The sequence below is a fragment of the Stegodyphus dumicola genome, chromosome 2, assembly GCF_044657685.1.
Source record: "Stegodyphus dumicola isolate Sdum_Otavi_A_Nest chromosome 2, ASM4465768v1".
NCBI lineage: Eukaryota > Metazoa > Arthropoda > Arachnida > Araneae > Eresidae > Stegodyphus > Stegodyphus dumicola.
In genome coordinates this window covers 18,995,340-19,023,036 of record NC_140769.1, presented here as the reverse complement: position 1 = coordinate 19,023,036, position 27,697 = coordinate 18,995,340, and the positions used below count along the sequence as shown (strand labels likewise).

At 33.7% G+C, this 27,697-nt stretch overlaps 1 protein-coding gene across 2 annotated transcripts in view; it reads right to left on the bottom strand.

Annotated features, from left to right (window-relative positions):
* Positions 1–15,077: 15,077 nt before the first annotated feature.
* The window catches only part of LOC118184915 (malectin-B), a 32,976-nt gene continuing 20,356 nt past the window's right edge, over positions 15,078–27,697 (bottom strand). The window contains exons 4-6 of one of the 2 annotated variants that reach the window (XM_035354653.2): positions 26,172–26,713; positions 24,569–24,616; positions 15,078–15,712 (exon numbers count right to left, since the gene is read on the bottom strand). In XM_035354653.2, coding sequence (XP_035210544.1) covers positions 26,508–26,713 — 206 coding nt within the window. In that variant the 3' untranslated portion in view covers positions 15,078–15,712; positions 24,569–24,616; positions 26,172–26,507. The remainder of the gene's footprint in view (positions 15,713–24,568; positions 24,617–26,171; positions 26,714–27,697) is intronic. The other variant, XM_035354652.2, reaches the window with a different exon arrangement.

Genomic DNA, 27,697 nt, shown 5'->3' with positions numbered 1-27,697 from the left:
CACGAGGTAGGCTTAGCTTCTTCGCCGTTAGCAGCCGGTGTATCACGAAGCGGGGGGAAATTTTCCTCCGAGGGAGAAATATTCGCCGCACTATTCGACGTTTCCATGGTGATTCAAGCGCAAAAACACTAAAGACAGCACAAAAAACGCACCCTAGAAAAGCAAGAAGTAATCCGAGGAGAAAAGCACAGAAGTTTCTTCGGCTCAGGCAAACTCGATGAGTTATCGCAAGGTGGCTGCCCGCGTGACAACGCTATCCCGGGATAATATGTGCGACTTTCGAATCAATGAGACATCGAGCAATTGACTTGAGGATTCGAACACTATGAAAGTTCATACACGAACCGATGACAGAGTCCAGAAGAAACAACCAGTGAAACTGATAAGCCTTTAGACGGAGATAAGTGTGAAATGGCATGTAAAAGAAATTTCCTATTGCTAGTCCGAACAAGCGTCCGTGTGACCACTCATAATAACACAGTTGGGTAACTCATAATAACACACATAGATACATACATACAAAATAAATCCAGAGATACTTAAATAATACATAGTAGGAAAACATATATAAAATATAAATAGGAATTATGTACATTATTTACAAAAATAAGAGTCAGGCAGCAGTACAAATCTATTCATAAGATCATAAAAGCAAAACAAAGCTGAAGTAAGGAAAGGTGTTTACATAATTTGGTTAACAGGAAAAAGGGTTAATTTAGATGTCTTAGGATCGCAAGCGGGCGCTTGCTATTAACATCAAGTGTATAATCATATTGAGGTACAGTAATTGAATTGTTATTTACATTGGGAATATTTTCATAGAATTTTTCTGCGAGGAGTGCAAAATAATTTGGGATAGTTGGTATTTCCAACTCCTCATGAATTGCCGTATTTCTAATAAACCATCGGCTTCTGGAAAGTTGTCTGAGAGTAACATTCTGCAAGACTTGCAGTTTGTTAATATTAGTATTGCTGGTATATCCCCAAACAGGGCAGGCATAAGAAAGTATGGGACGCAAAAGGGTCTTGTAAATGAGCAACTTATTATCAATAGAGAGAACGGAGTTCCGGCTAATTAAGGGGAAAAGTGTTCGTTTACGAGCACGGAACTTGGCAATAAGTTTTGTAATGTGTGGGGTCCATGTGAGTCGCCTATCTAAAGTGACGCCTAGGTATCGGGCTTGCCTAGTCCACTGTACAGGGGTGTTATACATGAGGATATCCTCCAAGTCGATATGTACTTTTTTCGTAAACCAGATCGCCTCCGACTTGTCTACGTTGATTTTGAATTTCCAGGCAGTAAGCCAGGACTCGAGTGTGTGGATGTGAGATTGGAGTGCTTGTATAACTGGACCAGGAGATGCATTTTTTGAGAGTATTGCCGTGTCGTCAGCGTACATAGCCAGGGTGGTGTGTGGTGTTTGTGGGATGTCGTTCGTGTAAATATTATAGTAGATGGGCCCAAGGAGGCTCCCTTGTGGGACCCCAGCCCTGATAGCCCGTGAGGTTGAGTATGTGTTGTTTACACGAACGACAAAGTGTCTATCCTTAAGATAGGAGTAGGTGATGGCTGTAATGTAATCTGGGAAACCCAGAGTGATAATTTTGTGCATGAGGCCCTCCAGCCAGACACGATCAAAGGCCTTAGCTACATCAAGGAAGATGGCACCTGTGGTCTGCCGCTCCTGCAGTCCTTTAGAGATGTAATCTGTCACCCGGTACAGCTGGTGGACAGAGGAATGTTTCTTCCTGAAACCATGTTGTTGAGGGATGATGAGATTTTTAAGATCCATGTAGGCTTGAAGTCTTGTCAGGATGATGTGCTCTGCCACCTTGCTGAGCGAGGACAGAAGACTGATTGGTCTGTAGGAGGCTGGTTCTGTAGGAGGCTTTCCAGGCTTAAGGATAGGTACGATGATAGCAGTCTTCCATGGCATTGGGTAGTATCCTAATCTTAGTATGTCATTGATGATTGAAGTAAGTTTCAGCAGCATGAGTGTTCCCATGTTTCTGATCATTTTGTTCGAGATCTTGTCAATCCCAGGGCTTTTCTTGATCAGCAGTTTTTCGATGTAGCCATAGACCTCCGAGGGTCTGACAGGAATGATGTTGTTCGTGCGTGGTTTTGAAAGGAATTCTGTGAGTGTGGTGTTAACAAGATGTTCTGTTTGAGGGTGAGAAATGTTGTTTGTGCAAAATTGAGAAGCATAGTGATCAGCTAGTGACTCAGCTTTCTCAATATCTGTGAGGGCAATATTTTGTTGGCCGTTTAGGGGCGGAATGTTGGTGTGGCATCTCTTGAGCTTAGCAGTCGCCTTCCAGACAGAGCTAGGATCTGCTGAAAGGCAAGTGAGATAGTTGGTCCAGTCGCGTTGTGTGTGTTTGTAGGTACGAGTCCTGACCAGATGATTCAGTCTATTGAGGGTTGTTTTATCTGCCGGGAACCGATGCCTTTGCCAGACCTTTCTGGCAGCGTTTCTTTCTTGTATTAGTTTCTTCAGCTCGGGGTCAGTTGCCTTGTGCCTGTGAGTAACTGGTATGCTGTTTGCATCCAAGGCAGTTGTTAAATTTGCAGTAAAATCTTGGACTAATGCATCTAACTCATCAACCGTGGTGGCTGTTGGAATGTGTATTGTGGTGTTGTTTAAGGCTTTGGCATATCCTGCCCAGTTAGTAATAAAGGCCTTTTTGTGTGGTGTGCTACAAACAGAAGTCCCCACCTGTATCATGACCGGATTATGGTCAGAGGATAACTCGGTGAGGGTTTGAATGGATCTGTGATAACAACATTTTAGAAGGAAGAAATCCAGAACATTCGCTGATCTGGCACTGTAGCGTGTTGGGGTGTCTGGAGCTGCAATGGTAACACCGGCCTCAGTGGCAAATCGGTGAAGTACAGAACCTAGGTAGTTTGATCTACTGCAGTTCCATGCGCGGTGGTGTGCGTTGAAGTCTCCGCCTATAATTGTTTTCCTGTTAAGTTGGAATAGCGCTTCAAAATCCTGCGCAATATTTGCTTGTGATCTTTTGTTGCTGGGTGTATAGGCAGAGATAACAGTGAGTGGATGTGAGGTGAGTGTGGTGACTGTGATAGCTATGGCTTCGAGGCCTAAAAGCTGTGGCAGTGTTGTGTGGTGGTGGGTGATGGAGCGCTTGACAAGGATTAGAAGTCCACCTCCTGGATGGCTGTTGGTCCTTTCCCGGTCGAACCTGTAGACACAGTAATTGGCAATCTGGACATTCGTGTGTGAACTAAGCTTGTGTTCCTGTAGGAGTAAAATATCAGGACAGTGCTCATTTACAAAAATGCGTAATTCATCTAATTTGTGGTACAATCCGTTTGCGTTCCATGTTACAATTATAAGGTCATTATTCATAATCACTCATTATTTACGAGCCCGTGTATCTCTTCAAGCATAATATGCAGAACCTGGATCTTGTCCAGAATATGCTCGCATTTCCTCAGTTCAGGCATTTTACTTTTATATACATTAATTATTTTGCTTATATTGCATCCAAAAATATTTTCAACTTCTTTCATTATGTTCATGAGTTCAAAAATGTCATTTGATCCATGACTAAAATTTTTCCTATCATTGTTTATATTTTCAGAAGTAGATTTAAGAGCATTATCATGCGTGAGATTTGGTTTTCTTACATAGTTGGGTAAATCAGCCTTTTTAGGGTGTTGCATTTTTGCCTGACCCGCATCCGCAGAGACACTTGTGGCAGAGGCATTGCTGACTTTGGTAGTATTTTTAATTGCCTGAGCATAACTGACTCCTGGCTTAGTATTATTGGTTTTATTAGCTTTTTTGTATGTAGGGAACCTGGGGCACCCTCTATACGAAGCCACATGTGGCCCAAGGCAATTCACACAAACAGGATTTTCTATTTTTCCTGGCTTATCACAGTTTCCAGTTTTGTGAAAACCCGCACATTTAACGCACCTAGGTGCGACATGACAGTTGTCAGAAGAATGATGCCATTTCTGACAATTATGGCATTGTGGGACCTGATTTTTGCTTATGTATTTTTCTACAGTAATGTTAAAATACATCAGATGTTTAATTTTGTAAATATCATCCAAGTTTTTATCTGGGAAAATTTGTACTTGATATAACGGCATTGGTGCCTTGGTACGATACTTCGTTAATTGTACGACTTTGTTGATATTGAAATTTAATTCACGCAGTGCCTCTGCAATAGTATTTACATCTGCGTCGATAGGGAGGCCTCTAATAAGGACCTTGACTGGTTTTTTATTTTTTGGATTAACTACATAATGCTCAATTTTGTGAGCCAGAAAGAATTCGCTTAAAGTCCGATTATCATCGGCAGTAGAGGGGAGTACTTTTAAGAATTCGCCAGTGACCCGGCCAAAGAACTTGCAGTCTGGTAGTTCTGTAGCTACTTCTTTCAAAAAATCATAGTATTTAATGCCGACTTTCGGCCTAACCATAATAGGAGGGGGAGTTTGCAGGTCATACTGCGGGTGCGGGTTTCCTGACTGAGGATTTACATCACCAGCTTGGTTTACAGAGTTAACATTATCATCATGATTATCATAAGAAGCATTAGTACATACAACATCAGAATTTTAACAACATTTTCTATACAAGCATTAACATGTTCATCTACTAAATCATGACAAATTTCAGAATTAGGATTTTGAACCGATAAGTTTGCAAATTTATTTTGCAAAGGCAGGATTGCCTGAGGCTGAGTCAGCCTAACGCCTTTTGCGGTCTTTGATGGTTTTTGAAAACCATCATCATCATTAATTTTAGCATATTTTGCCGAATTTTTTCTCTTATTTTTAACATTTTTGGTAACATTGGAATTACTAGCATTTTCATTACAGGTTACATCTAATACAAGGTTGGTAGAATCATACAGATTATAACATAACCATGCACACTTATCTTGCAAGTCCACGGAGTATTCCTGATACAACTTCACATTATGTTTAATTTCACTAATTATGTGATCTGCTAAAAACACTGGAGTATCCAAAAGCGCACAATCCCGTTGGATAGCAGCTTGTAATTTTTCTAGGCACACACCGTAGAACTTGATAACTGCATCCGCGTGAGCCTGGTCTAACTTTTTAACAATTTGCACGTTAATTGACACACATTTTTTGATGATGTTAATATTTGTGGGATTTAGCCGGTTTACATTACGGAGAAATTCCAACGATTCCTTTTCAGATGACCCATTTTCCATCGAATCAGTTTCGGTATCCATTATATCATTTTTATCCATCACATCGGACCACGAGGTAGGCTTAGCTTCTTCGCCGTTAGCAGCCGGTGTATCACGAAGCGGGGGGAAATTTTCCTCCGAGGGAGAAATATTCGCCGCACTATTCGACGTTTCCATGGTGATTCAAGCGCAAAAACACTAAAGACAGCACAAAAAACGCACCCTAGAAAAGCAAGAAGTAATCCGAGGAGAAAAGCACAGAAGTTTCTTCGGCTCAGGCAAACTCGATGAGTTATCGCAAGGTGGCTGCCCGCGTGACAACGCTATCCCGGGATAATATGTGCGACTTTCGAATCAATGAGACATCGAGCAATTGACTTGAGGATTCGAACACTATGAAAGTTCATACACGAACCGATGACAGAGTCCAGAAGAAACAACCAGTGAAACTGATAAGCCTTTAGACGGAGATAAGTGTGAAATGGCATGTAAAAGAAATTTCCTATTGCTAGTCCGAACAAGCGTCCGTGTGACCACTCATAATAACACAGTTGGGTAACTCATAATAACACACATAGATACATACATACAAAATAAATCCAGAGATACTTAAATAATACATAGTAGGAAAACATATATAAAATATAAATAGGAATTATGTACATTATTTACAAAAATAAGAGTCAGGCAGCAGTACAAATCTATTCATAAGATCATAAAAGCAAAACAAAGCTGAAGTAAGGAAAGGTGTTTACATAATTTGGTTAACAGGAAAAAGGGTTAATTTAGATGTCTTAGGATCGCAAGCGGGCGCTTGCTATTAACATCAAGTGTATAATCATATTGAGGTACAGTAATTGAATTGTTATTTACATTGGGAATATTTTCATAGAATTTTTCAGCGAGGAGTGCAAAATAATTTGGGATTGTTGGTATTTCCAACTCCTCATGGATTGCCGCGTTTCTAATGAACCATCGGCTTCTGGAAATTTGCCTAAGAGTGACATTCTGCATTACTTGCAGTTTGTTGATGTTAGTGTTGCTGGTATATCCCCAAACAGGGCAGGCATAAGAAAGTATGGGACGCAAAAGGGTCTTGTAAATGAGCAACTTATTATCAATAGAGAGAACGGAGTTCCGGCTAATTAAGGGGGTAAGTGTTCGTTTACGAGCACGGAACTTGGCAATAAGTTGTGTAATGTGTGGGGTCCATGTGAGTCGCCTATCCAAAGTGATGCCTAGGTATCGGGCTTGCCTAGTCCACTGTATAGGGGTATTCTACATGAGGATATCCTCCAAGTCGATATGTACTTTTTTTGTAAACCAGATCGCCTCCGACTTGTCTACGTTGATTTTGAATTTCCAGGCAGTAAGCCAGGACTCGAGTGTGTGGATGTGAGATTGAAGTGCTTGTATAACTGGACCAGGAGATGCATTTTTTGAGAGTATTGCCGTGTCATCAGCGTACATATCCAGGGTGGTGTGTGGTGTTTGTGGGATATCGTTCGTGTAAATATTATAGTAGATGGGCCCAAGGAGGCTCCCTTGTGGGACCCCAGCCCTGATAGCCCGTGTGGTTGAGTATGTGTTGTTTACACGAACGACAAAGTGTCTATCCTTAAGATAGGAGTAGGTGATGGCTGTGATGTAGTCTGGGAAACTCAGAGTGATGATTTTGTGCATGAGGCCCTCCAGCCAGACACGATCAAAGGCCTTAGCTACATCAAGGAGGATGGCACCTGTGGTCTGCCGCTCCTGCAGTCCTTTAGAGATGTAATCTGTCACCCGGTACAGCTGGTGGACAGAGGAATGTTTCTTCCTGAAACCATGTTGTTGAGGGATGATGAGATTTTTAAGATCCATGTAGGCTTGGATTCTTGTCAGGATGATATGCTCTGCCACCTTGCTGAGCGAGGACAGAAGACTGATTGGTCTGTAGGAGGCTGGTTCTGTAGGAGGCTTTCCAGGCTTAAGGATGGGTACAATGATAGCAATCTTCCATGGCATTGGGTAGTGTCCAAGTCTTAGGATGGCATTGATGATAGAAGTAAGCTTCAGCAGCATGAGTGTTCCCATGTTTCTGATCATTTTGTTTGAGATCTTGTCAATGCCAGGGCTTTTCTTAATCAGCAGTTTTTCAATGTAGCCATAGACCTGCGAGGGTCTGACAGGAGCGATGTTGTTCGTGCGTGGTTTTGAAAGGAATTCTGTGAGTGTGGTGTTCACAAGATGTTCTGTTTGAGGGTGAGAAATGTTGTTTGTGCAAAATTGAGAAGCATAGTGATCAGCTAGTGACTCAGCTTTCTCAATATCTGTGAGGGCAATATTTTGTTGGCCGTTTAAGGGCGGAATGTTTGTGTAGCATCTCTTGAGTTTACCAGTCGCCTTCCAGACAGAGCTAGGATCTGCTGAAAGGGACGTGAGATAATTGGTCCAGTCGCGTTGTGTATGTTTGTAGGTTCGAGTCCTGACCAGATGATTCAGTCTATTGAGTGTGGTTTTATCTGCCGGGAAACGATGCCTTTGCCAGATCTTTCTGGCAGCGTTTCTTTCTTGTATAAGTTTCTTAAGCTCTGGATCAGTTGCTTTGTGCCGGTGAGTAACTGGTATGCTGTTTGCATCCAAGGCAGTTGTTAAATTTGCAGTAAAATCTTGGACTAAAGCATCTAACTCATCCCCCGTGGTGGCTGTTGGAATGTGTATTGTGGTGTTGTTTAAGGCTTTGGCATATCCTGCCCAGTTAGTAATAAAGGCCTTTTTGTGTGGTGTGCTACAAACAGAAGTTCCCACCTGTATCATGACCGGATTATGGTCAGAGGATAACTCGGTGGGGGTTTGAATGGATCTGTGATAACAACCTTTTAGAAGGAAGAAATCCAGAATATTCGCTGATCTGGCACTGTAGCGTGTTGGGGTGTCTGGAGCTGCAATGGTAACACTGACCTCAGTGGCAAATCGGTGAAGTACAGAGTCTAGGTAGTTTGATCTACTGCAGTTCCGTGCGCGGTGGTGTGCGTTGAAGTCTCCGCCTATGATTGTTTTCCTGTTAAGTTGGAATAGCGCTTCAAAGTCCTGCGCAATATTTGCTTGTGATCTTTTGAAGTTTCTTCCGACATCTTTCTCAACGTCATGCACAGAAATGATCCTTTCCAGTTTCCTTAGACAGTCCTCTGTAAGGACAACCCTACCCTTTGGCGTATAGCCAGTACCTCCTACATACAAGAAATGTAGGAGGTACTGGTATAGCCCTCTTCTGCTATACCATATTTGAATGACCTAAACCAGTGATTCTCAACCTTTTTTTTTTTTTTTTTTTTTTTTTTGTCGCGGCACAATTTTATGGATTTCAAAATTTGGCGGCACACAAAGAAAAAGATAAGTTTAAAAGTTGTTTACTTACCTAATAATAAACTGTGTAAAATAGTTTATGATATTAATTTTGAATGTAAAATAAAATAATATGTACTACATAAACAGCGGTATGTTTATTAATGGATTAATTACGAGTTAATAATAAAAATACTTTTAATGAGAAATTTGAGCTTGATATTTTTGATAATTTCATTTATATTTGGTCGTAAAAATGACAAGGCTACTTTCATACTGTCTTCTACATTTAACAGTCTCGCTCTTTTTTTCGTTTTCATGTTGGTCAATACTGACAATCCGAATTCATACAAACAATATCTAGAAAACTATAACAATATATTTAAAGCATTTTGGGTCATCTTGGGATAATCGCATCTAATGTTTATTCAAAATGAATTAATTGATTCTTCCGCATATTTTTAAATTAAATCTCGATTATTAGAAAGCGAAATTAGTTCTTATTCGTTCAAAGTTAATGCAAAGTTAATGTATTCGGCACCAAATACCAAAACTGAATTCCAAAATTGGCGCGCTTCTTAATGTCTTAAAAACCGAATTTCGCCAATTCTCATGTGTACCGTATACTAGGATTAAACCCATTATAATTTTTACTATATAAATTTCTAAAATTTGGTGGCACAATAAAAGTGCCGCGGCACAGTGGTTGAGAAACACTGACCTAGACTTTTATGCATTTCTCGTTCAATTTATTTTACAGACCACTAGTTGCATAGTAATCACGGCTGAGTAAGACTGGATTGCATTGGATTGGTATTATTTGGGTTACACGTATGAAGTCTAGCTGCCTATGGCGAGGAATGCTTTCGTTGTGGAATTTCTAAGGGAAAATGGCTCGTATCCACGTTACATGTGAAGAAAACGTGAAAACTTCTAAGCAGGCAGCCCGCTCGCTGTATGTTGAAGGTTAAGTACGAAAAGTTACTAAAAGTTCTAAATTGCATCCTAGGTTCGATTTCTTGGAACAGAAAGATTTGAATACTTCGATGTTTGTTCTCGTACGAGGCCAATTTTTCTAAAAAATTTTTTTCGAGTTCTTCTGTTATGGAAGCTGAGACTGAAAAAGTACGCTGAAATGAATTCCGGAGTTTCGTCACAAGATACGGAAAGAGGAAAAAAATATTGTAATTTGTTTACTATATAACAGACAATGCTGGAAAAAGATTTCTGCAGAGTTATTTCCTCAAATATTGACTCTAAATTTATATATCCAGTGTAAAGAAAGAAGACGATTTTGTAGAAGCAACTTCTCAATGATAGACAGGATTGTGTAAGTAGCAAAACATGACATTTTACATAGTCTCCGTCCAGTAAAATATTCAATATGTTTTAATCAATTAAATAAAAATTTCCATATTTTTTCTGCAACATTCGCGAAATTAGAAAGCCTTCTTTATGAGTTACTCATTTATGATTTAGAACACAGAAACTAAAGAATTCTTTAGTTCTGAAGAGATCTTTTCACTTTTTGAAATAAATTATTTCGAAGATTAGAACACTTGGCTGGGGAAGGAAGGCGTTCCGCGAAAAAATAAGCGAGTACGTTTTCCTCAGAACTCTTAAACAGGTAAAAATGCTTTTCTCTATTCATAATGGGCTCTTCATCAAAAACAAATTCTACTTCTTTGGTCTACCGCATTTCAAACATACTGCCTTCCGATTACTTCCATTTTCAGACTTTCTGTTACATGTAATATATATTTACGATGCCCTAATCTTCTAGTTTAAATTACAATAGCCTTTGCTGTTCCAGCTTCGTGAAATGCATTCAGGCTTTCAAAGATTACACCGATTGCACATCTGCCTGTTTTTCTTACGTCACGAATATTTCTACGTCGAGATTATCTCTTGAGATAAAGATAACAACAGTGCATTAGCTATATGAGTTCTGTAAGAGCCGTGCAAACGGTGTACTGGTTAGAAGAGCCTTCTGCGTACCAAACGTTCGAATCCCAGAGAAGGCATGGAAGCTTGTAAACGTATAGTGTCTTCGCGGCATGCGGCCACTCAAAATGTATGGCGAGCCGAGAGGTTCGTGCTAGGGGAAGATAGGTGGGAGACCCTCGGACCTGTCTCCTCGTCGTCTTGTCCATCAAAATCGGGGAGTGGAACGACGTGCTTGGAAGCTTGCCAAGATCATTCTACTACCAAAACCAGGAAAAGAGATAACCAGATCGGACGGGTACCGCCCAATTAGCTTGCTCTCGGGCCTCGGAAATATTTATGAGAAAATTATCTATGCTCGCTTGCAACCCTACTTTAACAGACTACTTTTGGAACAATTTGGTTTCAGAAAGGCTTATCCACAACCAAACAATTAGTTAGACTCACCGAGTTAATTGGCAGCACCGTACATAACAAGGAAAGTGTCGACTTACTCATGCTGGACGTGGTGAAAGCCTTCGACCGCGTTTGGCATGAGGGGCTTATTTATAAGCTGATCCAGCTAAATTTTGACCGGGAACTAATTCTGCTAATCAATTCTTTTATTATTAACAGAAGATTTTATGTCTCAATGGGTCAGGATACCCCTAGCGTCAGAAGAATGTGCGCCGGTGTAGCGCAGGGGTCCATTTTAGGACCTATTTTGTATCTTTACTACGTGATGGCCTTCCCTAAATTACAGAACGACCACAACAGCTTTCTTGGATGCTACGCAGATGACACTGAGTTAGCGATTAAATCTATCCGTTCGAAGCACGCTATTCAAAAACTGCAGAACTTCATATCTAACATTGAAGACTGGTGCATCAAATGGCGCGTCGCAATAAATGCTCAAAAGTCACAATGATCATCAGGAGAAGGCAAAGAAAAACTATTAATGCTAATCTCAGTCTTTTTAATGAGACGATTCCACTTGTAAAGAAGGCAAATTATTTAGGGGTTGTCATCAATCATAAGTTCACCTGGTCGGACCACATTGGCAAGGTCAGACGTAAGGCTTTGTATATTATTCACAAATTAAATCCACTGCTATGTTCAAGCTCGAAACTCAATCTGGTCGAAAAGAGGCGCATCTACACTGCTCTTATCAGACCGATGCTCTGTTACATCTCACCGGCATGGGCCGCGGCCTCCAACTCAGAGATTGCAAAATTACAGGTCATCCAAAATAAGTACCTACGCCGGATTACGAACGCCCACTACTTTGTTAGCAACGATACCTTGTATAAAGATTTAAAAATTGAGTATATGGATGACTACCTGCAGATTACAAACGGAAAATTCTTTGCTAAAGTACGTGAATGCATACATCTAAACTCTTTAAATGTTTTTAATTATGATATTCTGCAAGACGACGACGATATTCGCCCCCTCGCGGCCCACCTCACCCGAGATTCTAATTTCCCCACCTAAATACTGCACTGTATATAACTTCAACTTCATTACTAGCATTTTATTTTATTTTGTTTCATTTACTCGGCATTATATTTTGTGTATTCTTTCTACTTTCACATGTTATTCTTCATGCAGTATTAGGTTCACAAATCGCACTATTTTGCTTTTCCATTTGCTTCACTGGGCTCGTTACTGTCGGCCACAAACCTTTCCACCCCCTTAGTTCTCCTTTGGGATACCACGGTCATGTAGCATTCACCAAAAGCTGTTTCAAACAGCTATATACAGCTTTGGCATTCACGTTATGTGCCATAAAGGCAAAATTCCTGTTATTGAGCCGAACACGTTGCGCTGCCGCGCAATATCTCGGCATAAAATGCTCGGATCGGGAGTGGAACGAGCGAGGTCGTACTGTCACCTGTATGGTGCTTGCTAACGGCAGGCGTAATCTTACTCTCCCTGCCACGAAGAATTTCGTGGGCTTGTTATGCTGTTACTTTCGGACAAGTAAGATTAAGTCACAACAATAAAAACAGTTTCTATAAGAAATGCAAAATTTTCAGAGGGGTATGAATGTCCGGGAGTGTATTTTTACGATTTCAAATTAAATACAACTTTAGTTACAATAAGAACTTTGAACGTGTTATCATCATATTTCAATTTTGTATTAAATATATATTATCACCACCAAAACTTGGTTATGTTAAAAAATTGGTATGTTATTTCAGAAAAAAGTCCGATTTTGTGTTAAAATACCTATTTTAGAACAATGCTATATAGAAATCTAATATATTTCCTATGTTGCGCTTTCCAAACATGGAAAAATCAAGTTACATTTAGACAATCGGTTCAATAGAACGGGGGATATATAACTATCCCATTTTTTTCTTCTTTTTTTGAAAGGTGTACACTGGAAAAATTAGTACATTAGTAGTTAATCGTTATAACAGCTATTCCATTACAATACATTGGCATATTAAAAAAATTTTTGCACACCACTGCCGTTATATATATATGCGTGTGTGTGTCTTTGTATGTGAAAAATAAAAATAAAATAATTTTTCTGAGAATTGATCATTCATATCCCATGAAGTTTGAAAAAGAATGAGAATCCAAAATGAATCTTTGCACATTTTTTGTCATTTGAAAGTTCCAAATTCTAACCTTTTAAAAAAATTCAAATATTTTATTTCAGTTTTTGGAGAAAGATTAATTTTATCAACATCCAGCAGAAATTCTAATGGCTTTTCTCACTTGTAAACATGAATACAAGCTAGTTCCCCTTAAAAAGTCCTCTGCAATGGCCTCCCTTCATTCAGGTAGATAGCCTTCAAGTGTTTTGCCATAATCTAAAATCTTTCTCCACCAGCAGCTGAATAGTGATGCTTTGACCCACATTCAAATCTCAGTGAACAGTTTGGCTATATGGGAGTTTTTGTGGTTTTCCCCGTGTGTAATGTAAATACCAAATCAATTTCTGAGCTCTACAGACATTTAGGCTTCAGTTTCTGGTGCGAGAAAGAAAACTCTGAGTTTTGTGTTACACAAAGAAGTCATAGCTCCTCGGGATTAAATTTCAGAAATTAGAAGTGCTAAAGCCCTATGAAAGGCAGTCAGTCACATTTAACAAGTATAAATAATGGATAATTAAAATTAAACAAGAAGTAAACAGACTAAGAAATTAAGTTAAAACCAGTGGTAAGTAGATAAATAATGGAATAAAAAATACATTATAAAATTGTATTAAAGAACAAAATATGTAAAAGTTGACAAAATTTATGACAAGACACCGTACCTATCATAATTATTCTCTGCAGTTTGTAAAATTGCTTCTATTTTATTTAAAAACCTTCTTGACCAGGTGGGTACAAACCATTAATATTCCTCTTCCTGAAGAAAGAGCAATCTGAATGTAGGATTTGTTCCTCAGCAGCTCTAATTTTCTCCCATATTTCATTCACCCAAGTATCTCATAGTAATTGCTAAAAAATTTTCCATTAAATTGTTGAATAACTGGAGTTAATTTAGGACTCAGGCTAAAACTACAAATCTGCTCAAAAACTAAGAAGCATAGAAGCCAAATTCCAGTGGCCTCTGGCTGAATTTAAATACTGTAGCTACTTCTATAACTGCATTTTTTAAATGCAGTTAGTTAAAAATAAAATTCACTGTACTAAAATAATTTAAATTTACACTAAATAGGCTCAATAGAAAACAAGTTTTTACTTTTCTTTTATATGTGTAACTGAAATCAAAACATGATTTAATGAATCAGAAATGACATAAAATGTGATAAATTTCTAATTTCTGAAACTGTAGTAGGTAATTCATAAAATTTAATTTCTTTAAGTAAACTTTTGTCTTCAAGAGCAAAGGGGGCAAATAACATCAGGCAATGGGACATACTAGACTAAAAAAAAATTATGATTTAAACATCAGGTGATCATGCAATATCAGCTTGAAAACATTTGTTCTCCCTCCAGTCAGTTAGTTAGTTTTCTAGGAACACGGGATTCTTCCTATTCAATTTTCGTTTCCATTTCAGATTTTATAGCAAGGGATAAAGCTGTAAACTTTACATTAAACCTCACAAAACAATCAAGTTTTACCAAAACTAAAAGCAATGTAACAAAACTTAAAAATTCTTTCTCACGAAAGGATTTATGTAATTTTCATCCATCAGATATCTTGAAAAGTGTTAGGTTTTTAAACGTAGTTGAAGATCTAAATTAAGGATGATGCTTTGATACTTAGGCTGTCCCTGGCTACTTACAGGTAGTCATTTAAAAAGAAGCTTATAGATTTAAATTTATGCATAGAACAGGGTTGTCACTTACTTTTAAACTGTAATTTGTAAATTTAAACACAATTTATTACAAGTAAAAAAATAAAAATATGTCACTTATACTACTTATTGTTATGATTCTTAGCATCCTATAGAAAAAGAATGTTATAGCAAGTGGTCGATTAAAAAAATAGATTTAACATAGTCTCAACAGTTGGTGGCATTTTGTACCATTGTCATAATGAACTTGTATAATGGTGACCATTATTCTAAGCATTGGTTGTACATGCCTGTCCTGTGTTATATATATATATATATATATATATATATATATTAAAAAAAAAAAAAAAAACTCAAGTCCCAGAATCAGTTTTATTGAAAATCAACATAAGAATTACACTTAGGTAAGATGACTAGAATTTTTGTATGTGATCAAATTCAACTCATACTATCCAAAGACTATTGCATCACAGTAATAATATTCAAGGCTTCACATTTCTTAGCTAATTTTACAAATGAATAATATCAAACTAAGGTTCTCATGGCAATTTTCATATTATAAACTTTCAGCAATAAATTTGGTCTAATTAGCATTACACTAAAAAAAGAACTTGTACAAACATTTATATCAGTTGGTATGCTTCATTACTGGATTTCTCACCAAGCATTCTTTGAAATATAGTAACTGATTTTTTTTTTTTTTTTCAAACATTACATTTGCTGCCAATGTCGCAACTATCATAACCTATTTCAGTTAAGGTCTAGGAACAGCTTTCAGCTCACAAAATCTAGGAACACTTTTTACTTTATAAAGTACCTCCTCAGCGATTTGCATAGATCTGTTGGCTTTATTTAGCTATAATATCATTCAGGAGAAATCAGAAGGTGAAAATTATTTTCAGTATTCAAAAGAAAAGTTGAAAAAAGCTGCTGTAATACATGCCAATTAGGATAAATTCCTGTATCTGCATTTTGTTATAATGTTTTCTTTCTCTAAAATCAAAATATATATTTGTCATTTCAGTTACTTTCATAATACATGCATTATTCATATTTTATATAAAAATATTCACAATTTAGGAAAAGTTATAAACATAGCAACATTAAGAAAAACTGAAAACTTCTCATATACTTGTTTCAATACACAATTTATAATAAAAAGTCGATATATAAAGAGAGAAATTTAAGCTAATTTTAGGGATAGCATGCTTATTATATACAACACCATAAAAAAGTAAATATTTTAATTATAAAAATAATGCAATTCTTATATACCATACCACAATAAATACTTGAAATCTAGCTACATAAAATATCAAAATGTGAAACCTTAAGTAACAAAGTGAAACATAAATTCGATTCATATTCTTTTGATTACACTCAGAAATATAAGTACAAAAACCAGTTTAACAAAAAAGTATAGAAGACTGTATGAAAATTTTAAACATGTGTTTCCATTCTTTTCTGCCATACACATTAGTTAATGGCTCGCTTACTAATGAAACAAATATCTGCTATTCAAATGTTAAAACTGTACTTTAATTAAAATTATGGCATATGAGTGAACAATGGAAGAAACAAGGAATATAGCTGGAATGAAATAAAATGAAAGACAACAGGACTTAAACACATATATGCTATATTGTACAAATTTCTCCACTTAGCATTTTTTAAAATCTGTTTTTAACAATTTGTAGTTGGGAAGGAATGTGAATATTAATAAGTCTATAGTGAAACATGCATAAAAAATGACATGATGGAAGAAATTATAAAAACGTTCTATCAAGCAGACTTATAACTTTTTACTTTAAAAATAATACCATAATTTATGTAAAGTTTCACTGTTACTGTTCTACATATAAGATTAATTTTGGTGGAACAAACAAATAATCATACATATTACTTTATATTTAGTGTTTCTGAAATTCACACTTATTCAATAGTTTAACAATATAAAGTTTTAAAACTTTGAATTCATTCTGAAATAATCAAAAGAAAAAAATTACTGAAGTAATGACACACTGTTATTGAATATTTTATGCCTTGCACATTATTGGAATGAAATATTAGCTTTAATGTTATTGTTCTGATATTCAAATCTCAAAAACTCCAACACTCAGGTTTTTCTCATCTGTAAATACAGAAGTGGTAATTTATGGTTATTGAATGTTTGCACTTTCTGCTTTCTTTCAAATAAAAAAAGAAATGCATGAATCTATTTGCACACTAATATGTAAAAGAAATGCAAGAATACATTTGCACACTAATATGTATAAGATGTAATTTTAAAGTTCCAAGACTGTACAAGTAGCGAATACCACTTACATGCTAAAGTAATGCATGCAAAGGACAGCAAAAACGTTTTTACGTCGATATGCCATGAGGCATTGCAATATTATGAATTATACAATTTTTTCATCACCACACTTGTTCATTTATAATATTAATTTCAGACTGGAATAGAATTTGAAATTCTACATGAAACTCTTGAAATCAGTCACAGAAATGAGACAGTTGATATGCCAAATGAAAAAAATTCAAAAGATATCAAACATCATTACTGAAGGAATAAAGGTCAACACAACCATTTCAGATTTCAATAGAAAAGTTCCCAGAAATTATTATATTCTTTAGATCGTCATTAAGGACATAACTAATGCAATCCCTGTGTCATTTGGAACACTTCAAGCAATCCTTTGATTCAACATGAACATCCCTGCTACCTCAAGTTCGTACCATGGCTTCAGACTCTTTATTGAAGATTCTTCCAGGATCTTCATCACTAGGTCTGGCAACTTCTTCACTCTTGTATAATTCTCGTCACAAGTTAGAATTCATTACCTGATTACCTGATCTGCACTTCACAAATTACAAAGATGATAACAATTAGATATACATTATTATCAATGAACTAAATAACAGTTGTCATAGTAAAAAAAGGCCCATGCTCCCAAGCATAACTAAGCAAGGTTAGTCAGATGCATTATTTAAAAGCATCCTTGCAAAAGTTTTAGGCATTCAAGTACACTGTAAATTGTTCCACGGAATTAGCATAGTGGGAAATTTTATACTGAGATCTTGAGTATCTAAGAAAAATCATTTGCCACAAGTGCCTAAGGCAATATGGTATTACAGTAGCATGATAAGGCCCTCACTTCAACAGAATTCAAAACACATCAGATTTCAGGCAATAGCAATATCCTGCCTTACTTGTCAGATTCACCTACCTTACTTGTCAGATTTTGCAACCCTATAACTTTTCTTTCTAAAACTCAAGCTTAAACTAAAGTGTTGAAATTTTAATAATGCAGAAAAGCTTTACTGTAAATCATACATGATGTCTGACATACTAGAAGAATCAGATTTTCACAGAAAATATTCAAACACTGACAGCAATGTAAAGCAATACGTAACTACTTTAAAGAGAACGATAGTCAAATTTAAATCAAACAAGTTTTTTCTCTCTTAAAGGGTATAGTACTGGAACTTTCAGATTACACCTCATTAAACAAAAACCAAATTTTATTTATTTTTTAAATGAAGCATAATATCCACATTTTGCAATAATTTGCAATATTATAGCAATGTATTCATAATATTTCAGAAATTCAGTTTTAAAAAATAACCAAAACTCTACCTTTTGAATTATAAGCAATAATTTTTATAGAGATCATGTTATACTGCAAAAACTTTGTATTATATACAGTGTAACATTACAAGATTTTGCAAAACCTTTCTATAAATACAAATCAACAACAAAAAACAACTTTATTGGCATGGTTATTTGAATTGTAATGATCCAGACATACAGTGTGTCCCAAAATAATTTATATTTTGAAAGATTAAATACAAACAAGAAAACTGTTAAATATATGCGTATCTAACTTGTGCAAGTAGAAAGAAAAAATGGGGATGGAAGTTTTTTATCTTACGAAGATTGCTGAATTCATCACTAGGCTATAAAACTGTAACTTTGGCATTAATAAATATGCAAAAACAAGTTTCATAATTGCAGTGCAAAGCACTTTTTTTTTTTAGAAGAGTTTCAAAATTCCTTCACCATGAGCAATGACAAACAGATGATTCCATATCTTTGAAGAGCAGGGATGTATTTGAAACGGTTAAAACATATATCATCCATATATGAGTAAAAGAGACGTACAGGAAGTATGACTGCCTGCAATTACAGTCCATCGAAGAAAGAGATGACAGCTGTCATCAAGACTAATCAGAAAAATACTCGACTGACAATGGTCCCAATACAAAGCATTGACTTTAAATCAAAGTACATGCTTATTTGCCTAAGGAGAGAGTTGACTTTGTGCAAGATTTAGGGAAACTGGCCCACGTTTATGTCATACATGTTGAAATCAATGAAAATGACAATGTAGCCAGCCTGTTCACCGGGATTTGAACTTGAATTAAACTGCCATTTTTCAGCAGTCTTATCCACTCAGCCACAGGTGAGTGCTTTTAAATAGAACATTCCCCCCTATTCATAACAGTACTAACTATAATTGTTTGATTATTATACTTAATGTCGTATAAGAAATACAACTATATCAATAATTTTGGGACATCCTGTACATAAGCAAATACAAATGTATGGACTTCCGAAAATAATACTACATTAATGTCAATTGCAAGCATGAATAATAAGGTACAATATTTAAGATATTTTAATTTACATGTCATATATATTTTAAGTTCCTATTGATTTATTTAATTCTCTTTTAAGTATTATTATAATGTTTCACTACATATTGAATCTGAATGTATCTTTGGTACTTGAGTCAAATATTTTGTCAGTAAAATAAAGATTTTTTCCTTTTATTTTAGTCTACTCACTAATTTATATTCTGCCTTCTAGCAAAACAGATGCACATAGGATTTTTATAGATTTTACTCTTGAGCACATAAAACAAAAATCTTCCAGAAGAACTTCCCCGCCAATGAGATAAATCTTATGTATTGTCAAGACAAATTTGTACATTTCTTTACTTTAAATAAAGTTTTCGTTATGACACATATAAAGTACTTTCTAATTATTCTCACAACCATTGTAAAGTGTTCATGACACAATGCGGTATATCACCAAATTAAGTGGCAAACTAAGATGTCACTAAAACATATTTATGTGGTAACCCATGTATGCACATAGCAGACCTCTGTTTTGGCTAGTGTGCAATGCTGAGGTTATGCATGATGGCAAATTGGAGAAATTCTCTTAATTCTTTTATTCTGGAAAAACAGATCACTGTGTACATCGGAAAAACACAAGTTTAAAAAAATTACAGATGGATTTCTTGAAAAAGGTAAAGGTTTAAATAACAATGTTTTTTATTCTTCATTTTATTGACTGATTGCTCTTTTACGGAATTTTCAGTATGTCCTTATTTTGAAAATGGTTCTTACCTCTCATGCATTAGCTTGATGAATTTTTTTCAATTTCATCAAGGGGTACCCTGTAGTATAAAAAACCCTGTTTCTCTGGAAAGCCACTAAAGTACCCAAGTACTCTAGCGGCTTTCCCAAGTACAAAGTCAACAATAATTTTATGACTTCAATGGGGGTGAGAATAATCTGAAAGCAGCAAATTTTTTTAATACCATGTGGACTACAAACCTAACCATCTAAAAGCAAGTAACTGCATAATATTTTTTATTTCTATTACCACTGTTACCCAAAATAATAAAATGAAACAAATCTGTTTTTATGAATATAAATCACAATAAGTAATGATTTTCTTTTCACTTTCAACCTAAAAGTTCTTGAAGGATTAATATCTTTTCAATTTGTTTTTAACATTTATTTCTAGAGATGATAAGATTTTACAAAACAAATTTTGTATGTAGTTATAGTGGTTCTATAAAAGTAAATTATATTTTTAGAGATTCCATAAAAGTACATTATACTTTTCAGGGATTATCCGAGTTGAAAAACTTTAAAGACCACTGGGTAATCGTCTAAGCTTATAGACTAAGCATGAACATTATACATTGCTTTTCTTCTTCCTATTTTTAATAACTGAACATCATTGGAAGTTTGAATTCATTTACACCATCAATATATTTACAATGATCTTCATATTCATAGTATGTCATGATCTTATGATGCATAAATTTATCACAGAAATTAAATATAAAAATAATAAATTCTTAACAGGACTAATAAGAATAATTTTGCCATTAAAATAATTCTTTTTTTTTTTTTCCCCAGACACCTGTACTTCATACGAGGTGTGCTAATGATAATAGATTTAAAAAAAAAAAAAAAAAAGAGAGAGAGAGAGAGAGAGAATACATTTGAGTTTTTATAGGAAAAGCCATTCTTTAATAATAGTAAAATACCAAATTTAGGTATACCAATTATAATAATAATGAAAGAAGAAATTCATTTTTAGATTATCAAAATAAAATAAACATGCAAACAGCACTTTTGATGGACATGATTTTAATGATATCACACATTTTGAGTATTTGTCATTTTTCTACGACTATCTGCATCATTTTCTATATTGTTTGCTCAAAGGATAATATATCTGTTTTCTTTAAGTCTGGCATATAAGCATAACTCCTTAACCTTTTAACCGTCAAGTTATTCTGATGATTTGGGTGCATAAATTGTACATTTTGTTTAACTCAAAAAAAAAAAAAAAAAAAAAAAAAAACTGTGCACTTTGAACTTCTATCCACTATATGTGCACTTCTATCCTTTGAAACCTTCAGTAAAGTCCTGCCATCTGTTGAATTGAAGCCGAAATAAACTTCTCACGATATATATTCGGGTATAACAATACGATGCACTAAAAAAAAATTAGCCCGAGTAATGTTCGGGCTTGACATTTTGGAATACCAGTGATGTGCCGAGGTTATTTCCGGCATGACAGTTAAAAGGTTAAATACTACTCCTACGCAATGTATCAGATCTTCTGAAATATCTTTTTTTCTTTTTTTTAAATCAAGGTACAATATTGATTAAGATATCTCAAGAATACATAGCACATTTAGTAATGAGTCTTAATTTTGTCTCTTAAAAATTTGAAAGAAGAAACTGGCGAATGACAGACATCTACAAAGAAAAGTTAATCCTGGAAGTATACCATCTGATTTTATTTTATTTTAAATATTGCACATACAAGAATATTTTTTTAAAACATTAAAGGATATAAATTTTTGAATAATATTTTAATTAACAATATTACATTGTTTTCGTTTCAAAAAATCATATGAGAAAAACACTAACTTTTAAACCTAGCAAAATTTAATGCAAAATAAATTTTAAAAAGTAAACTGCCAGTACTAATTGCAGACAGCCATAGTATACGTACTATACAAAGACCATTCACATAATTACATAAGCAAAGCTTCCTGCCTTGGCTGTAAAATACTGAACAAATAAAAAGACTGTAAAGCAAAAATAATAAGATAGCAATCTGCTTTTATTGAGAATAATATGATCTGCTATAAATAAATAGTTCTGTTAAATTATTGTAAATCTATCTCTTCCAACCATACATATCAAACACATGTTGCATCCTTAAGAAATGCATATATGAAATGACACTTTTAGATTATAACAAAAATACCTTCCATATTAATTTTATTAGCATGTATTTAATATCATATTTCTGAATTTTAAAAAGTACTAATTAGCTATTATAAAATATAATACTAAAAGAAGCTTTAAAACATTCTACTGTAATTATAAAATATTTAACATAAGGATTTTAAAAAACAGAAAACACAACTTCCACATCCTAGTTTTACTTTCACTTTTACTGTTTCTGCTAAATATTTTACAAAAATACTAAATAAATAAATAAAAATTACAGTTATAAAAATTAATTAATGTAATAAATATTCACTTTACTTTATTCATTTTCTTATTTTCTAAATATCTGAATAAAAAATGTTTATTTTCTAATTGATGAATTAATTTTTTTTATCTTTTGAGAAATGATGAATATTTGGGTATTATGAATCTAATTTAATATAAAAATTTACACCAGAGGTTAATTCAGTATTTTAGAATTTTAAATAGAAAAATATAAGAATTTACTTAAAATACTATAAAGATTTATTTTATTTCCACCTTCCTCAGTAAATAGTTTGAATGCAATAAATAATTAATCTTCTCTATAAATGCCATCAAAGCAAGTGGAACCATCTAACAAAATAATGAACTTATTATTATTTAGGGATTTTTTAGAAGCATGTATAAATTATCTAGGGACAAAAATTGTTCTACTACAAAATACTATTCCTTGTCAATTAAATTAAATTTTTCTGCCACCACCCCCTCCCCAAAAAAGCAAATTTAAAAGACATAATAAACCTATCAATAGGTATTTAATATAATACTTGTAATTCTCATTCCATTTAGAATTCCTTAACTTCAAGAATGATTAAATTTACTTTACATCTTTATAATTAAATCAGTTTACTCCATCATACACAACATACATGTTTTGATAGACACATTTTTTAATGCATTTAATAACTCCTATGAAAATATTCCATTTTACTGTCTAAAGAATCATCATTATTCTGACACTTAAACACAGCAATATAAAGCATATGACAAAGGACATATGATGTTGACATTTGTTCATCTTGTATCACTTATGCAAAAATCAAAATCAACAATCTTAAAATTAACGAATAAACATATAGCAGAAGTTAATTCCTTTATCGTTGCATTTGATTCTTCACTTCCAATTCAGCAATGCTAAAAATCACAAGATCACCTATCTATCATATAAAAATATTTAAAAAATTTCAAAATTGCAATCTACTGTTGCATATAGTATTAGTTTTAACACTAGGTTAATTCAAACGTACTGTAAATTTTAAAACTCGCATTCCTTACAGAATACAGTGAGCAGGAATATATTACAATTTTGACTGCCAGCAGCTTGCTTAGCTAACTTTGATAAAAGATTTCTTGGGATTTTTAAAACTGAAATTGATTTACATGGCAATGGCTTTTGTCAAAAAAAAAAAAAAAAAAAAAAACCTAGAGGGGGGGAGAAGTGGCAATAAATTTGGGATGTTACTTTTATTGTGTGATTTCATGGCACTTCCATAATTTCTAATACTTTTGTTTTAAAATTGACCAACTAAATACTAGCTAGTTTGATTTCTTTCTTTTTTTTTTTTTATTTATATAATTACATACTTATCCAAAAGAAAATCCTCATCCATATTAACAGATTTATGAAGTGGGAATCTCTCATCTTTAGACACAGCATGTTCGACATTTTTCAAAAATGAATTAATAATTTGGGAGCCTCTTAAAGTGCAGGGTCCCTAATGGTTACAAGTGGCACAACTTTTTAAATCTGCCCTTGATCAACCACAGAAATCACAAAAATCTGAAAAATATGTCATTAATTTATCAATTGGTTTGGGAAATTTCCAAGTTTATTTCTAAGAAGTGTGGAAAATTTAACCTCAGGAAACAAACAAACAGAAAGTCTTTCCTATTGCCCCTCCCCAAAAAAGCCCTTTACAAATGGTCTTGAAAAAGAATTATTTTATGTGTGAAAAAAACATTTTTTTACAATTAATAGTCACACAAATCTACAGTTATACATTAATAATGATGATTAAGAATCTGAACATATATTAGCATTTTTTTGCAGTTAACTTCTACTATATTCATCACCTTTATTAAAAAAAAAAAGCTTTTCTAACAATTTTGAAAACTGTCACTTTAATATAAATGTGTTACTATTCAGTCCATTTTTAATCTGAAACTGCTCAAGAGGCATATTTGAATGCCTTCGTAACTAACCTAATGAATAGATTTAACAAATTCTGTTTTATTTAAAGAAAAATAACTAACTTCAGAAACTGTTCTCCGTAACACTTTCTATCAGCTATTCACTGCACTCTAAAGGAAAGCAACACTTGTTACACAATAAATATAAGAAAAAGACACAAAAAATGCATAGTTATATAAATAAACAGATGTTATTGTATTTTCATCTTTCCCCCCTAACATGAAGAAACAAATACTTCAGTCGATAAACCAACCATTTTTTAACAAACAGAAAAAAATATAGACCATTACAGAATAATACTTCTGTACTACAGATTTCTATTTACAACAGTTAACTATATTCAATTTAATTTAAAACTGTAGGGTATTTATTTTCTATTTGCAGATAAACAGCTCTCAGTTTAATATTACATCAATGAAAAATGGATTTTTATTGCACGTTTATTCATATACATAAGTGACACGATGCTATTCTGCATTATGTTTTATTTAATAAGTTCCAATAATTTCTAATAATGGCATATTACCTAAACACTTTATGACAAGAATTTTATTTTTGCTTTTAGCCACAATAATTTACTAATAAGAAATAGATATGCCCACTGTATGTCAGTCCTCTGCAATTTAATAGAAGTTATTTATGTAAGTTACAGCAAATCAAGTAAAAAAACTACTGCATTCTTAAGAGCTGACCATACTGTATATATCAAAAGATATACCTCTCACTCTCCAAATTGGAATTTCCAAAGCCAAAGGGGGGGGGAACAAATTTTAAATTTCCTTAAATCTAAGTGCAAATCATTTAAGTGTATTGAATCCTGGAGCGTTCATATAAAAACAAGAAAAATGATAAAGCTTTCACTTAATTTGGAAATTTCAATTACATCAAAATTCAAAATCTTCATTTATTGAAAAACAGAATTTTTTAAAAACATATTTATGTTTAAAATCCATGAGATTTAGTAAATGAAATATATAATTAAAACCCTTGAATCTAGTTTATCTTTCAGCAAAATTTAATAAAAAGTAGAGTAAAAGTTCAAATTTCTTATAATTTTCCCAAAATCTTTTTAAATCAAAGTAAGCACAGAAAAAGAAAGGACTACTACAAAAATTGACACAGAATTTTGCTAAATACTCACTTGAAAATTAAGGAAAACCCTCTTTTTTTTAAAACTTTAAGAATAAAAACAATAAAAACTGATTCAGTTACCATTAAACTTGCAATTAAAAAAATAAATATTGTAAGCCAATTAAACTAATCTTAAAGTTTAATTAAACCTTTCAAATTTTTTTCATTCTTTTTAAGGTTAGGATGAAAAAAAATTGAATGAAAAAAATTAAGATTTAAGGTTTTGAATGTCTTATCTGGAACTGAATTCTTTGAGATACATGTTATTTATTATTTATGATAATAAAGTGTACCAATTCATGTCAATTTACTGTAATAATAGTATATTTCATTGTAGTTTTAAAAAATAATGGTATCTGGGTAGAATTTGTTTCTTCCTTTTCCTAATATTTGTAATCACAAATAAAACTTTTGTTCCATTTTATTTATTTGGCATCAGTGTCTGTTAATTACATATATAAAAACTTAGGTAAAGATACTTTAGGTTTGAAAAAGTATTTCTGGTAAAACAGTTCTAAAGCAAATACATCTTACCTTTTTTTGAGCTATTTTTGACCCTGAAACATCACAGATGTCTTGTATAATAATTATATCAAAGCTTCATCATAAAGATCAAATCATATTCAAATACATTAAAATGACATTTAAAAATTTGTCTGGGAATTTTAAGATAATTTTGTAATAATTTCATTCTTAAGGATGTTGCACGTAATATTTCACTTGTAAAATGTACATTATGAAAGCTAAAATTCTTAGCTCAACTTTTCATATAAAAGTGAGGTAATGGCACAAAATACTGTTGCATATGAACCTCTTGAATTGATCCTCCATTTTCCACAAATGAACTCGTTAACTTTTGTGATAGTCACATCACAATCTGCATAAACAAAATACTAAAGGCAAAAAGGCACCAATGGCTATAAAGATGGGTAACATTGTGCTGGAATCTTCTGTCTCATATGGATTGGGACTACGCGGTCCTGAAGGATATCGTACAGGTGACGACTTCTTTTCCACCTGTACATCTTCTTCCTCTTCTTTTTCATCTGGAGTTAATGATGGCAATTCAGGTACATCTACAAATAAAATAATCTTGATAAATAACAGAATTTGTTTATCTCTTATAAACAAGCTGCAATATTCATGAACTAAAAAAACATATGGATTGAGTTTCAAGCATTATCAACTTGGAGGGGGGAAAAATGACATTCTAAGAAAAACTAAATGAAAAAAAAGAAAAAAGAAAAAATTGAAGTGCATTTTATTTTGGCAGAAGTGCTTTCAACAACTGAACATCACCATAACCTTCACTTGCAGCTAAGTGAAAGGCAAATACCACAAACAAAAACAGAAATTTTTGAATCCCCTTCTTCAGCTGCAAGAAGTGAAAAAGAAAAGTATCACAAATAGTACGGGAAACAAATGAATTTTTGAGAACTTATCACAGCAACAGTCTTATAATCTTATACATTAAGTGATGCTGTATTATCAAAAATGCTGAATTATCAGACTAAATTGTATAATGCCTGTTGTAATTGTACAATGTTATATGCAATATTTTTTTGACATTATTGAATGTACTGAAGAATGAAAAATAATACATAGAATCTGTTTAGTTTTTTTATTAGCATAAGTCCTCTTGCACACATACTTTCAGATCTTTTTACAGTGAATAATTTATACAATACACCATTCAAATGGTCAAGCATAGGTTTTGCATAGTTTTTTTGTTTGTTTGTTTGCTGAGTATTGATACTTTTACAAATAATTAACTCAGAAAATTCTGTAGTCCTTTCCCACTGATTTTTTATATCGTAATAAGTACAAGATACTACACAAATTCCTCCATTATAATGATTCCATTCTCATTCTTTTCTAGTCAACTATTAACATCCAATTTTTTGCAAACTTTTAAAATCCTGTTTTCCTTTTATACACATGTTTATCAAGTTTTGAAAACATTTTAAATATATGCAGAAAAATAAAGCAAACAATATATAAACTCAAAGTTTTAGATGAAAGATTAACTAAAAACAGGAAAATATATTATGTAACTACTC